Source organism: Microtus oregoni, unplaced genomic scaffold, assembly GCF_018167655.1.
Source record: "Microtus oregoni isolate MIOR12 unplaced genomic scaffold, Mior012 000050F_ref0000143, whole genome shotgun sequence".
In the NCBI taxonomy this organism is placed as follows: Eukaryota; Metazoa; Chordata; class Mammalia; order Rodentia; family Cricetidae; genus Microtus; species Microtus oregoni.
In genome coordinates, this window is record NW_024543256.1 from 13921270 (window position 1) to 13936749 (window position 15480).

Consider the following 15480-nt stretch of genomic DNA (forward strand, 5'->3'; position numbering starts at 1 on the left):
TACTTTTTTCCATTTAAAATAGAAGTAGTGAGTGGATATCTTTACTTTTTTTCTCTTGGTGACAAAATTTCAGTCTTTCACCGCTATTATACTATTAAGTGTTAACACATAAATATGAGCAAATAATTTCTGAAAAGAATGTGACAGTAAATAAGTGGGAAAGGGGAGACTCCTTTGAATAACTTGTGCTCAAACATTTATAGGAAGAAAAGTCAATCTCAATCTAGAGCTCATGATAAAAATATCAAGTCAAAATGGATTACAGGTCTAAGTATAAAATGTGTAACTATAAAACCACAAGAAGAAAATACCAGAGAAGGTCTTTTACATCAACAGATACTAGGCAGAGTTCTTAATTCTTATACAGATCCATCTGCACACACAACTAAGAAACTCAACAAGAGTTCAAAGCATTTTCTCTGAGGAGCGAGACCAATATAATGAAAGCTAGAAGATGCAGTTGAAACCAAAAATATAAAAAAGAAACAAAGAGCAGGTAAGCACTCATGACCATTTAGAAGACTTAATACTGTTAAGAAAAACCTCACTAGCCAGAGCTCTCTACAGACTCAATTCATTCACTACCAAAGGGTCAATGATGTGATTTTGTAGAAATAAAACATTCTACTCTAAAATACACATGGAATCTCAAGGGACCACCAAAATAATGAAGAAAATGTGAAAAAATACCTTAAGTATTACATATTATTACTTCCTGATTTCAAAACTTACTACAAAAATTAAAAGACCATGCTACATTCCAGGTGTGGTGGTGCACACCTTTAATCCCAGCACTCTAGAAGTAGAGACAGGCAGATCTCTGTGAACTTGAGGCCAGCTTGGCTACAGAATGAGTTCTAGACAGCCAGGGCTACAAAAGAGATATCAAGTGTCAAAACAAAACAACAGCATGCTACTGGCATAAAGTCAGACACATATACCACCAAGAACCCAGAAATAAATTCTAATCCATATGGTAAATGATCTCTGAAGAAAGCAATAAGATCATTCAGTGCAGAAAGAACAATCTTCAAAAAGAACAGTCCTGGGGAACTGAATAGCAACAAGTGACAGGATCCTTATCTTAAGCCATAGGTAAAAATTAACTCAAAATGGATCAAAGACCTAAAGAGTGAAAAATTGATAATAGCTCAGAAGGAAACATAGAGGAAACGCTTTGTAATACTGGATTTGGCAATGACTTCTTAGATATACTAAAAGAGGCATAGACAAAAGAAGAAAAATGAGAAAACACCATGCATTAAAGGATAACAAGAAGAATAAAAAGCAAACACAGAACAAGAGAAAATATTTACAAGTCATGTATCTGAGAAGTGATTAATACCTAGATACTTGAATGGATGTCTTTATAGAAGACACAAAGCCAAACGGTATAATGAAAAACTACACAGTAGCACTTATTAGGGAAATGCAAATAAAAACTATAACGACATACATCATGCCCTTTAAAGTAGCAATTATCCAAAAAGAGAAAACCCAAAAAATAACATGTGTTCGTGAGAATTTAGAAAAATTGGAACTTTTATGCATTGTCGGTAGGAATGCAAAATGACAATCTATATAGAGAACAGTAGAGAGGTTCATCAAAAAATTAAACATAAAATTATTGTAAGATCCAGCAATTCCACTTCTGTGTATGTACTCCAAGAACTAAAAGCAGATATCAAACATTTGTACACCAATGTTCACACCAGCATTATTCACAGTAACTACACTATGGAAACAATTGAAGTATCCACTGACAAATGAATTGATTAAACAAAGCAGTATGTATATACAATGGAATATTATGCAGCCTTAAAAAAGGAATGCAATTCTGACACATGCTACTATATGAAACAGCAACAAAACATTTATGCTAAGTAAAATAATCCAATCGTGTAAAAGATAAATATTGCATGATTTTATTTACAAGTGGTACACAGGGTACTCAAATCCACAAAAACAAGAATGGAGGTTGCTAGAAAGCAGAAGGTAGGAGGTAGAGGAAATAGCTTTTAATGTGTATAACTTAAAAAGCTCTAGAGATGGGTAGAGGTTATAGTTACAGAATATGAATTTTAACACCACAGAAGTAAATACTTAAAAATGGTTAAAATAATAAACTTTGTTATATAAATTTTAGCACAATTGGAGAGGGAGGGGGAGAGGAGTGGGGGGAGGGGGAGAAGGGTGGGAGGAGGGGGAGAAGGGTGGGAGGAGGGGGAGAAGGGTGGGAGGAGGGGAAGGGAAATGGGAGGCTGGGAGGAGGTGGAAACTTGTTTTTTGTTTATGTTTTTTTTCTTCTTTTCGCAATAAAAAAAATTTAGCACAATTAAAAACATACTGCTAAGAGAATGAAACAACAAGCTCCAGACTGTGAAAAGTATTTGTAAAGCATACATCTGATGGAGGATTGTGTTAGCACATATAAAGAAATCTCAAAAGTCATTAGGAAGGAAAAGCAATCCAATGACAAAATGGCAAAGATGTGAACAGAAACTTTAGCAAATAGGATATAATGAAGGCAAAAAAGCACACAGAGAGATGCTCAGCATCATTAGCCATTAAGAAAAGGCACATTAAAACAACAGGGAGGCATCACTTCACACCTCTCAGAACAATCACAATAAATACTGACAATACCAAATGCTGACAAAGATGTAGAGCAAGTCAACTTTCATACACCATTGGTGGGAATGGAAAATGGTTTGGCAGTTTCATATAAAGTTAAATGTGCACTTACCATATGACCCAGTAATCCCACTTCTAGATATTTACCTTAGAGAAATAAAAACTTATGTTCACACAAAAACCTGCACAAGAATGTTAATATCAATATCATTCATAAAGACCATAACCTGGAAAAACCCAAATCCACTTCAATATGTGAATGGATATGGAATATCCATACAATGAAATGGGACTCCACAAAAATGAATGAGTTATTGATATGAACAACAATTTAGATGAGTCTCAAAAGCATTATGCTGAGTGAAAGAAGCCAGTCTCACAAGATTACACACTGCATGATTCCATTAATATGACAATCTCTAAAAGACGAAGCAAAAGTAATGAAGATACGTGATTGCCAGGAACTTGGGGGGAGCGATGGAGTGAGTCTAAAGGGGGAAGAGTATGAGAGTTTGCCTGAGTAATGGAGCTGCTCCCTCTCTTGATTGTGGTGGTGGATACATGAAATCTACATGATTTACAATCCACAGAATTGTACACCAAAAAAGGCCCCATGCAATTTTACTGTAATTTCATTTCAAAATGCTAGTTATGATATAATCATCACCATCATCAACAGTTTTACTGATTAATGATATTCAGAATTATTTGTGCAATGGGATCTAAAATTCAGCTAGGACAATGTAGGTCTGGTACAGTAAAGCTAGAGAAGTAAAAACAAAACTAAATGTAAAATCTTGACAACTTCTAACTGCACTTTAATATTTCATATCAGGACAATATGCTCTCTCTAGTTCATTTCCTGGAAACATATATAGTGAATATGTAATTAAATAAGTGCTCAAGTTAGAATCTGGAACCCTAGTTTACATTCCTAAATCTAACACTGTAAGAAAACTCTCGACTTGCCTTTTGTGCCTAATTTTATCTTCCTCTTCATTGAGGTCATGTACTTGTCTGCACTTGTCTTTTTGTGGTATGCTGTGAAGGTTTAAAGCAAGGAGTTTCAAAGATAGGAAACAGAACAGAGACATACACCCATCCCCCACCCCAATAGTAGGTACTGCTCTGATTTCCATGTATTACCTCACTTAAACTTCCTAACAACTCCACATCACAGAGAAAGAGCTAAAGTGTAGAAAGGTAATGTGATCAGCATTTCACAGTAAGTGGGGGAGCCAGGTTTTTCCCAGACAGTCTGCTTCCAGAGCCTATGTTCACACTCAGTAAGCCATGGTATCTCTCCACAGAAAGCTGTTCATCTGTTCCTTTCTCCCTTACCACTGTCCTGGCAACTGTATAGCTTATCTTTATCACCATTCAATCACTCACATGACCTTAACATACAGACACAGTTCGGATTTCTCTCCTAGGCTTCATTGCTTCATTTCTGCATCAATATCTGCATATACTAATCCCACCATCTTCACAAATTCAGTCTGTTTAAATGAAACACATTACCCGTCTTCAGACTTAATTTTTTGTACTGTTAAGTCACACACCTCTGAAATATCTGCATTATCTCTCCATATTCCTCTCTACTTCATTCTCAGTATCAATTCTTCATGTCATATCACTCACATACAAATCCACCTCTCCAGTTCCACTGTCATCGTCCCAGTCCAGATGCTGATAACTCAGTAACTTTAATGCCATTCTTTCTTTCCTCTTTCTAATTCTTTCTCGGCGACTACATTTATCATTTCCAAAAAGAGCTTTTATTATCTTACTATATTCAAATGCACTAACTGAACAAACTCCACATGTCTCTGTATTATCAAGCAAATAAGAGTCAAGAATTCTGAGCTACCTTTTCAAGCTGATCTCTTAAAAAATGCCCCCAATTAACAATGTTCATACCAATCACTGCAACTGAAATGCTACTCCCTCTCCTGTCCACTAGATAGGGTTAAGAGTATTTCAATCTTACCTCTTCTGAGGCCTTCTTCAGTCATACCAATACAACTCTGAACTTCTGTGGCACTGAGCCAATATATCTAACATTACTGCTAAAGGGTACATGTGTGCATCTCCATGCCAATTAGTACAAGACTAGGAACCATTTCTTAAACCCTTTCTGTGAACCTTCTACCATGCCGAGTAAACTTAACTGCTACACGAATTCTTTCTGGCTAAGATACATACTGTTTATGTATATATTTTGCATTACTTTACAGTCTAGTCTAAAGACCCATCACAATCGCACTTTATTTCCCCTTCATGTGTCTGACATTATTCCCTGCCATACCCTATTTTGCTGGCAAACTGAACTTCTCACGGTTCCCCACATATACCAGGTCCTTTCACAGTATGACTCCTATCCATCCAGTAGCTGTAATGTCCTTTTCCCTTTACAGTCAAAAGAATGCCTGTTGCTCTGTTAAGATAGTACAAATGTCAACTGCTGACTCCCCCAATTAGATTCGGATGCTTCGTGTTCTATGCCACCTTGGCGTTTGATTCAACTCTTTATAACACTTTCAATGGTGTCATGCAAGTAACTATATATATACTTGTGTCGCTCATGGGACTCTATATTTCTCAGGAGTAGTAACATCTTGTCTTTCACTAATTCCCCATATCTAATGCCCTGACGTTAAATCTTTCTTTCAGCTAAAGAACACTTCAGAAGCAGTGAGGATCCCATACCTTGGTAATAAAGAGCCTTAAGGAAGGAGTGACGATCAGTTCCCTGAAATAAAGACTTTTCAATTTCCATTTCTCGCCTGGTCAGTTGTTTGCTCTTTGAAAACCTCTGTGGCAGGCAAAGGATGCGCTGGCGCTCTGAGATCCTTTCTTCAATATCTTGAAGCCATTTCTGTATTGCTTCAGGGGTGGCCCTCAGCTTTGTCCTCTGAAACCAGGAAAATTAGATGCTTTGTATCATAAAGAACAAAAGTAAAACTGAGCCCTCACTTAAGAAGATGAGAAAGGCCCAGAAATTGGAAGTGTTTATGTAAGTTTTAGTTAAAGGTTAGCCAACAACTTCTCTTTAGCCGTTGTTTCTACCTTAAAAACAAAAGATTCAGACTAACACATGGTTTCATAAAAACTAAGAACATAAATGTTCTCAAACACAAAAAAGTGAGCACATGCTGGGGAGTTCAGCTGTGCCCACTTGCAAATGATCACCCCAACAGGACTGGTCGGTGGTTTCCATACCCCAGCATAGAGGCACAGAGTTGGGCATGAGATTGTTCTCTAGAGAGAGGCTTGTAAAGCTATAAGAAAGCCCTCACTGGTGCTGGGTAAGACTTCCCAGGCACAGCTCATTGCAAGAGTGCCCACACTCCTGGAAGTAGCCCTTGTCCTAGCTTTAAAGCTCCTGTAGGGAAGGAATTTTATCAACACAGGCACACACATACATAAATGAAAATAAATACATCCTTTTAAGAAAACAGCTTTTTTACCTTTTCACCTGAAACATGACTTTTCCAGATCAGTATTTCTGTTTCATTGAGCCCTAGTTCCCTGAGAGAAGTGGTTTCCTGGTCTTTTTCATGTAGTGTCTGGAACTGGGATAAAGTCATTGTCCCGGCTACTTCCTTCCCAAAGGGCTTGTACATGGTACCCGGGGCAAAGCTCTCTTTCTTAGAGACACATCTGCAAAACACAGAAGAAGAGAATAAGACCATCTTGTGGTTACAATTCACAGTAACCACATTACATATTATGATGAGGCCGCCTATTATTATAGGCCCAGTGAAGCTCATAGGCAAGTCTCTCTTACATTCTTTTGCCAAGGTGAAGCACCATGGTAACAGAATGGAGTTCCATGAATAGTCCCCAAATATCTAAGACTAATAAATGACTAAATTAACGTTTACTGAGTTCCCCCTATGCACTGCATGCTGTGTTCTGTACTGAGAGATAACAGTAAAAAGAAAACAAAAATAATGGGGCTAGAGAGATAGGAAAAAAATTAAGAGCTCTTATTGCTCTTGTAGAGGATCTGGGCCAGTTCCCAGCACCCACATGGCAGCTCACAACCACCTCCAACTCTAGTTCTAGAGGAATGAAAACCCTCTGGCCTCTGCAGGCAATGGCACACATGGTTCACGTTAACTCCCCCAACATCCCCCCACACAAACAAAATAAATCCTCTATTAAAAAAAATATCAAAAGAACAGCCACCTATATAAAGAACAGCATAAGGGAGGCAACTAAATAGGAAATGACCATATAGAATTATATATACCATGTTAGGGGAAATACAGGATATTATACTAGGACACAGTAAAAGTACTTGGTCCTGGCTGAGGAAGATACAGGAAGCTTCCTACAAAAAGGGAAAAAAGTAAAATCTGACCTGTATAAATAGGTCTTCCTAAGAAAGAGTCTGTGTGAGAGTGGAGGGCTCCCACCAGGCTTTAAGACTGATGTATAACCTACAGGTGATGGTCTATTATAACTGCCCTGTTTACAAATCGATACTCACTCTTGAATGGAGACAGAGGTATCAAGTTGATGTTGAAGGAGGCTCTTCAGCTGCCTCTCACCTTCTGTTTCCAACTCCTCCAGGACATGCTCTTCATTCTTCACACAGCTATTTATCCTGGAGCAGATGTGAAACACACACACACACACACACACACACACACACACACGCACACACGCACACGCGCGCATGTGCACACACACACACATACACACACACGGAAAGTAGAAGAGACATGTAATCCGAAATATATTCTCTTCATCTCTATTACCTATCAGTGATCCCTTTGTTTAAAGATATTTTTTCACTGTTCCACCACCCTGAATATTCATTACACAAACATTTACTAAATGCCTATGTACACAACATGTATTGTACTAGCTACTTGTACTGGCTCGTTTTATGTCAAATAACACAAGCCAGAGTCATTTTGGAAGAGGGAGCCTCACTTGAGAGAATGCCCCCACCAAACTGGCCTATAGGCAAAGCCTATGGTGTATGTTCTTGAATGATAATTGACACGTGAGGGCCACACGGTGTGTGGTGTCAGCCCTGGATAGGTGGTCTGAGATCTGTCAGCTGGAATGAACCCTTTCCTCCCCAAGTTGCTTTTGCTCAAGGCATTGTGTCACAGCATAGAAAACTTAACTAAGACAAGCTATTCCAAGCATAGTTTTGATCGAGGGAATTCTAATATATTTAGGGAGAAGATATACATACTCTTGTGCTGTGTACACGTGCCTATAAAGGAAAGGAAGCCGAATAAACAATGATAGAGAAACATGCCCAAATGAGTAAAGGTTTGCAGAAGAAAGGGATAAATGGGAGCTAAAATGGCAGAGAAGATTTCAGAAAGGTATTCTTAAATTGGTGCTAGAAAGACAAGGTGTGACAAAGAAAAGGTGAAATGGGAAGTCAAATATGAAAAGACAAAAACACATACTGTGGCATAATGGAATTGAGGCTTTGAACTACTGAACTAGGGATTCTGGGCCAGACCTGAGCACATGGGTATTAGAAAGCAATTTATCATGGCAATAGGTGTCAAAGAGTAAGCAGTGTTTTAGGCCATATAAACTGGAAGGTAAACTAGAATAACTAGTTAGGAAACTGTTGAGGTAAAAGGCAATGAAGTTCCAGACTAGAGCACTAATAGCAGAAATATAAAGGAGGGATAACAAGAGAGAAATCTTCTGGGGGATGATGGTAAAAGAAAGTAGAACAAATCAATAAATAATAAATAATAACACTCAAATTTCAAACTCTTGGTACGGTACAAATTTCAAACTGTTGCTACAGTTTGACAGAATGTGGGTAGCAATAAAGGAAAAGAGCTCCAGACGAAATAAACACCTAGGACAGGGAAAATCAGTGTCATAAATACCTATACTGAGTTGTCCAAATCTTACGACTCTGAAATGCGGCATGAAGTACACTTCCAAGACACGGAGTCTGAGGGAACAACAAAAACGGCTGGCTACAGGCAGGACAGTCTGAGGTTGAACATACAGACAGGGTTTTTTTTTCCCCCAGACAAGGTTTCTCTGTGTATCTTTGGCTGTCCTGGAACTAACTCGAACTCAGAGATCCGCCTGCCTCTGCTTCCCTGAGTGCTGGGATTAAAGGTGTGCGCCACCACCACCACCACCGGCTCATAGAGAACTCTTAAGCCACCTGTGTCCACAAGACCTGAAGGCATTGGAGAAGAACTTCTGAAGGAAGAGCAGAAAATACAAAGAGTGTCTTAATAACTTTCTAGCCCAGACACTCCTTTGGAGAAAAGTGGATCATGGCTGTGAGCCAGTCTCAAGCAACTGAAAATTCTTCCTCGAGTATCAAGAAATAACACAAACATTTAACATGTAATCACAGACTAGACAAAAACAAACACAAAATGTGTCAAATCCATGAGAAAAACAAATACTACATTTCTTACAAAACATAAATATTACGTTTCTTATGAAATGGACATTGTCTTCCAGGGTTTATAATAAAACATAGGAAAATCCATGTAATTATGATTCCTATAATGACCTGGACCTATATTTAAAAACTCTAGAATAACTTACTTTGGCACTAACGCTTAAAAAAAAAAAACTCTTTAAGCCTTTCTATCTTTATTACGTTGAATCCCAAAGTTATTGCTAAATTTAATTTTTAAAAATGAATAAGCATATCAACACATATAAATCTATAGAAAAATACTGTTTTAAAAAAAGCTTGCTACAGAAAAAGAAAGGCAGTATGTTCCCATTTATATAAGGCTAAATAAAACCAGATGAAACTAGGAATATTTTGTTCAGGGATTAAACTCATATGTGGTAAATATATCAAGAAACAAAACAAAAACAGGCAAGGGAGTGTTTGGCAGTGGTGGAGCACACCTTTAATTCCAGTACTCAGGAGGCAGAGGCAGGTGTGAATCTCTGTGAGTTCGAGGCCAGCCTGGTCTACAAGATCTAGTTCCAGGACAGGAACCAAAAGCTACGGAGAAACCCTGTCTCGAAAATCCAAAACAAGGCAAGGGAGTAATTGGTGCAAAATCCTAGCTAGAAGGGGGAAACAATCAGGGGAGAAGCAGGGAGACTGTTTTAAGGTATGTATGGGGATGATGTCCTACAGCTTACACCTGTACAGGGTACAGCCCTTTTTGATTATTCTTTAAGATCTACGTTAGATCCATTATTTTTCAAGTAGGAGGTATGTCATCAAAAAATAGTTAAAATGTGATTTTAACTTAGGGAGGGAAATCAATAACTTAAAAGAAAAATTCAGGAAACTAAGAAAGCAGAAAGTATTCCTAAAGGGGTTAGTTGTGCCATACCGTCCCAGAGTGAAGACTCTCCTGCAGAATGAATCTTCTAAAACTACAGTGGACTCTGAAGGATTCCTGTCCTGTCAGGAACTGTGAAGCTCTGGGTCTCAAGGAAGACCCTTTCAGGTTCAAAGGGCCATTTCCTGCAGAACCGGTAGGGGAAACTGCCCTGCAGCAATACCTTCCTTCTCCCAAAACACGCCGGTTTTGAGCTGAATTTGGAGAAACAAACTACCACTCTCTAACTTTAGATCCGAAAACAAAGGCCCTGCGTGGCCGGCCCACTATGTCTTTAAAATCCAGACAATGTAAGCGCCCACCCTGAGACCCTCCGGAGGGTGAGACCTAGGAAGGACGGGCTAGGAAGGAGCTGACTCCCACGTCCCCAGAGCTAGGAAAGTGCTAGCCAGGGCAGCTCCAGAGGCCTCTGCCCAGAGGGAAGCATTCCTACAAATCCGCCTGGCCTAGGCCCTTCCAGAGCACCAACAGACTGGTGAGGCCCGCCTTCCCTCCTCCCTTCTCCGTGGTCTTCTCGCTAGAAAGAACCCGCCCCTCAAGAACCTGACACATCCCAAACGAAAGGAAAAGGCCGTTTTCAAAAAGTAAAAGATAAAAGTTGCCGCCTGCAACTCGGACATGTCCTTACCTCTTCATGTTTCCGCAGGCCCCTATCACTAACTTGGGCAAACAGGCCCCAGACCTCAACTCCCAGAACTCTATGCGGCAGACTCAAGGTGATGGAGGTGGAGCGAGGGACTCTGGGAATTGTAGTAGAACAGAACTATGTGGTGATGGAAAGAGAAAACACGTATTGGATGCACCTGTATTGTGTAAATTAACTGAACAGAGAATTCTCAACAGAAGAAGTTCAAATGGCCAAAAGACACTTAAGGACATGCTCAACCTCCTTAGCGATCAGGGAAATGCAAATCAAGACAACTTTAAGACACCATTTTACACCTGTCAGAATGGCTAAAATCAAAAACTCCAATGATAGCCTTTGCTGGAGAGGCTGTGGAGGAAGGGGTACCCTCTTCCATTGCTGGTGAGAATGCAATCTTGTGCAACCACTTTGGAAAGCAGTGTTTCGGTTTCTCAGGAAATTCGGGATCAACCTACCCCTGGACCCAGCAATACCACTCTTGGGAATATACCCAAGAGATGCCCTATCATATGACAAGAGCATGTGTTCAACTATGTTCAAAGCAGTATTATTTGTAGTAGCCAGAACCTGGAAACAACCTAGATGTCCTTCAATGGAAGAATGGATGAAGAAAGTGTGTAATATATACACATTAGAGTACTACTCAGCGGTAAAAAACAATGACTTCTCGAATTTTGCATGCAAATGGATGGAAATAGAAAACACTATACTGAGTGAGGTAACCCAGACCCAAAAAGATGAACATGGGATGTACTCACTCACAATTGGTTTCTAGCCATAAATAAGGGTCACGGAGTCTACAATTGGTGAACCTAAAGAAGCTAAGTAAGAAGATGAACCCAAGGAAAAACATATAGTTATCCTCTTGGCTATGGGAAGTAGACAAAATTGCCAGGGAGAAATTTGGGATCTTGGGGGTGGGGTGGGATGGGGGTAAGGGGAGATGGGGAGAGAAAAGGGGGAAAGGGAGGATAGGGGGAACTTGGCGAAAAATGATGATTGGGATAAAGGAAGGTTGGAGAGGGGAGCACAGAAGCACAATTTTTAGTTAAGGGAGCCACCTTAGAGTTGGCAAGAGACTTGAACCTAGAGTGGCTCCCAGAAGCCCAAGGCAATGTCCCCAGTTCGTTCTCTGGGCAGCTGAGGATAGGAAACCTGAAATGACCCTATCCTATAGCAATACTGACGAATATCTTGCATATCACCATAGAACCTTCATCTGGTGATGGATGGAGATAGAGACAGAGACCCACACTGGAGCACTGGACTGAGCTTCCAAGGTCCCAATGAGAAGCAGAAGGAGGGAGAACATGAGCAAGGAAGTCAGGACCACGAGGGGTGCACCCACCCACTGAGACAGTGGGGCTGATCTATTGGGAGCTCACCAAGGCCAGCTGGACTGTGACTGAAAAAGCATGGGATAAAACTGGACTCTCTGAACATGGCGAACAATGAGGGCTGATGAGAAGCCAAGGACAGTGGCACGGGGTTTTGATCCTACTTAATATTCTGGCTTTGTGGAAGCCTAGCCAGTTTGGATGTTCACCTTCCTAGATATGGACGAAGGGGGGAGGACCTTGGACTTTCCACAGGGCAGGGAACCCTGACTGCTCTTTGGACTGGAAAGGGAGGGGGAGAGGAGTGGGAGGAGGAGGAGAAGGGTGGGAGGAGGGGGAGGGAAATGGGAGGCTGGGAGGAGGCAGAAACTTTTTTTCCTTTTTTTCAATAAAATAAAAAAAATTTCTAGTACAGGTTAAAGATAACACCCAAAATATACACTTCATAAGCCTGGGATTCACCTTTGGCTTCTTGACTCTTCGAGTATCAATAAATCCTAGAATTTCTCCAGTCATCTTCGAATTTGTTCTTTTTTTTTTTAGCGATACAGAACTTATTTTATTTTTTCTTTCTCTTTTTATTATTATTATTACAAATTTTCACCTCCTCCCTTCTTCCCATTTCCCCCCCCTCCCCCATTCCCCTCTCCCTCCTTCTCCAGTCCAAAGAGCAGTCAGGGTTCCCTGCCCTGTGGGAAGTCCAAGGACCGTCCCCCTCCATCCAGGTCTAGGAAGGTGAGGATCCAAACAGACTATGTTCCCACAAAGCCAGTACATGGAATAGAATCAAAACCCAGTGCCATTGTCCTTGGCTTCTCAGTCAGCACTCATTGTCAGCCACGCTCAGAGAGTCCGGTTTGATCACAGGCTCCATCAGTCCCAGTCCAGCTGGCCTTGGTGATCTCCCATTAGATCGGCTCCACCGTCACAGTGGGTGGGCGCACCCCTCGTGGTTCTGACTTCCTTGAGCACAACCGAATTTGTTCTTTTTAACAAGGCTTGTCTTTCAAGGATTTATCTGACCTACCTGCTGTTCCCAGTCAAGCCTATGATCTGACCACATCACTTGCACTAATGCTCTTCTCGTATCTGTAACAGATCCTTCTGAATTCCCTTAGTTCAAAGTCAGAGTCAGTAGGTACCTAGATGTCTGAATATCTTATTGATAAATATAATGAATAAAGAATTAGATATAGTAGGAGCTGGAGAGAGAGGGCACTTGTTTCTCTTTCAAAGAGCCCAAGTTCAATTCCCACAGCAGCTCACAGTCGGCAACCTCAGTTCCAAGGATCTGATGCCTGTTTCTGGGGTACCAGATACACACGTAGTAACACAGATACATGCAGACAAAACATGCATACACAGAACATAATTTTTTTAAAAGCTACATATAGAAAAGTGCTTAAAAGCATTGGTTCTTGGGTTTAGAGATGTAGCTCAATTCGTAGAATGCTTTGAATACTTGTTTGGCTAGATAATAAGTTCAAGGCCAGCCTGAACTACATAAGACCACTTTCAAAACTAGCAACATCAATAACAAAAACAATAAAAGCATGTGTTCTTAGTGGCCAAAAAAGAAATGCAAATATCACTAAACATATGGAAAGGATGATGTTAATTTATAAGAAGGAAATTTCAAGCTACATTACATAATTTAAGGCCAACCAGGTCTACATAGAGACTCTCTGAGAAAAAAAAATCAACAAAAATAAACAAAAGTAAAATATAAAACAAAGTGCAGTGGCCACCTGTACTTCTCCAAACTACAAAGGCCATAAACCAATGAGAATTCTGAGACTCTGTCATGCATATGAGGAAACAAGGGAAAGATGATTTTGAAATGTGCTGTAGGATTCTGAAACAGGAAGAGGACACTAGGCAAATGTGAAGAAACTATACTTTCTATTTAATAAGTTTCATTAGTGACAAAGACACTGTGCTGTGCAAGGTGTTAACACTAAGTAAAACTGAGTGGAAATATATGAAACAGTAGAGTATGAAGCTTTTATGTAAATCTAAAACTATTCAAAGAATAGAATTTTTTAAAGTATCCTAATTAGCACTTTTTTTACTTACTATATTGGAAAGGAATTAAAAATGATAATACATTTGTTTTGTTGACATTCTGGTGAAATGAGCACTCTCAAATATTGCTGGTAGGAGGAAAAATTGGTACAACCTCTACTAAGAGCAACTTGATGTACCTATTGAAATTTAAATGCACATTTTCTTCAAAGCAGCAAGTCAATACATCTGCAAATATGATTGTCAATACAATAAATACTCATCTATATGCGTCACTGTTCAATGCTCTCTGTGGCAGAATACTGGGGAAAAACAAGTGTCTAAATACATTTAATGAAATCTGTATAATGATGAAGGGGGGTACAGTCCTCAGGATTATTACAGTCTTGAAAATATAGCTAGGGAACTCGCAAGTTTCAGAATACCATATAGTATGCTTATGTTTGTGTAAAAGGTGGAATATGTATGTGCCTGCATATGCATGAAATATCTCTGTGAGAACGTATGACAGGGAATGCCTCCAACTAACAGAACTCAATGATTGAAGGACAAGAACAGAAAGAAAAAAACTCAACTAAGTTATTCATATGTTCTTTTCCTATAGAAATTTTTGTCCTTATGTTGAGACAGGATTTTGTATGAAGCTCAAATTGGTCATTAACTTCTGATCTTCCTGCCTGAGTCTTCCAAATACAGGGATTACAGATGTGTGCCAAGCATGCGCTTATAGCCTTTGAGGTTTTTGTTTATTTTGTTGGTTGGTTTGGTTTTTAGAGATAGGGTTTCTCTGTGTAACAACTCTGACAGTCCTTGAAGTCTTGTTGTAGACAGGCTGGCTTCAAACTCAGAGATCCACTTGCTTCTGCCGCCTAAATGCTGGGATTAAAGGCGTGTGCCACCACTGTCCCTGTCCTTTGAATTTTTATTTTTTATCATTATTATTATTTGGTGGTTTTCAAGACAGGGTTTCTCTGTAGCTTTGGGGCCGGTCCTGGAACTAGCTCTTGTAGACCAGGCTGGCCTCGAACTCAGAGAGATCCACCTGCCTCTGCCTCCCGAGTGCTGGGAGTAAAGGTGTGCAATAACTGTATGACTGTCTCACCTAGTGTCCTGGGTGGCTTTCTGTGTCAACTTGACACATGGTATAGAGTCATCAGAGGAAGGCGCCTCAGCTGAGGAAATGCCTCCTTGAGATCTAGCTGGAAGGCATTTTCCCATTTAGTGATCACTGGGGGAGGGCCCAGACCATGGTGGATGGTGCCATTTGTGGACTGGTGGTTCTGGGTTCTATAAGACAGTGGGTTGAGCAAACCATGGGAAGCAAATCAGTAAGCAGCACTGCTCCACAGCCTCTGCATCAGCTCCTGCCTCTGGGATCCTGGCGGGTTTGAGTTCCAGTTCTGACTTTCCTCAGTGATGAACATCAATGCTGAAGTGTAAGCCACATAGACCTTTTCCTCCCTTTTTTCCCCCTTTCTTGTTTATTGTGGAATTTAGATTCCTTTAG

The 15480-nt window shown here is 40.1% G+C and overlaps 1 protein-coding gene across 1 annotated transcript in view; it reads right to left on the bottom strand.

Moving 5' to 3' along the window:
• The window catches only part of LOC121437159 (RNA-binding protein 41-like), a 52594-nt gene extending 41947 nt beyond the window's left edge, over window positions 1-10647 (bottom strand). The window contains exons 1-6 of the mRNA XM_041637004.1: window positions 10594-10647; window positions 7133-7249; window positions 6105-6297; window positions 5344-5548; window positions 3604-3675; window positions 2747-2781 (exon numbers count right to left, since the gene is read on the bottom strand). Of these exons, the coding sequence (XP_041492938.1) occupies window positions 2747-2781; window positions 3604-3675; window positions 5344-5548; window positions 6105-6297; window positions 7133-7249; window positions 10594-10601 (630 nt within the window). The 5' untranslated portion in view covers window positions 10602-10647. The remainder of the gene's footprint in view (window positions 1-2746; window positions 2782-3603; window positions 3676-5343; window positions 5549-6104; window positions 6298-7132; window positions 7250-10593) is intronic.
• Between the last annotated feature and the right edge of the window lie 4833 nt (window positions 10648-15480).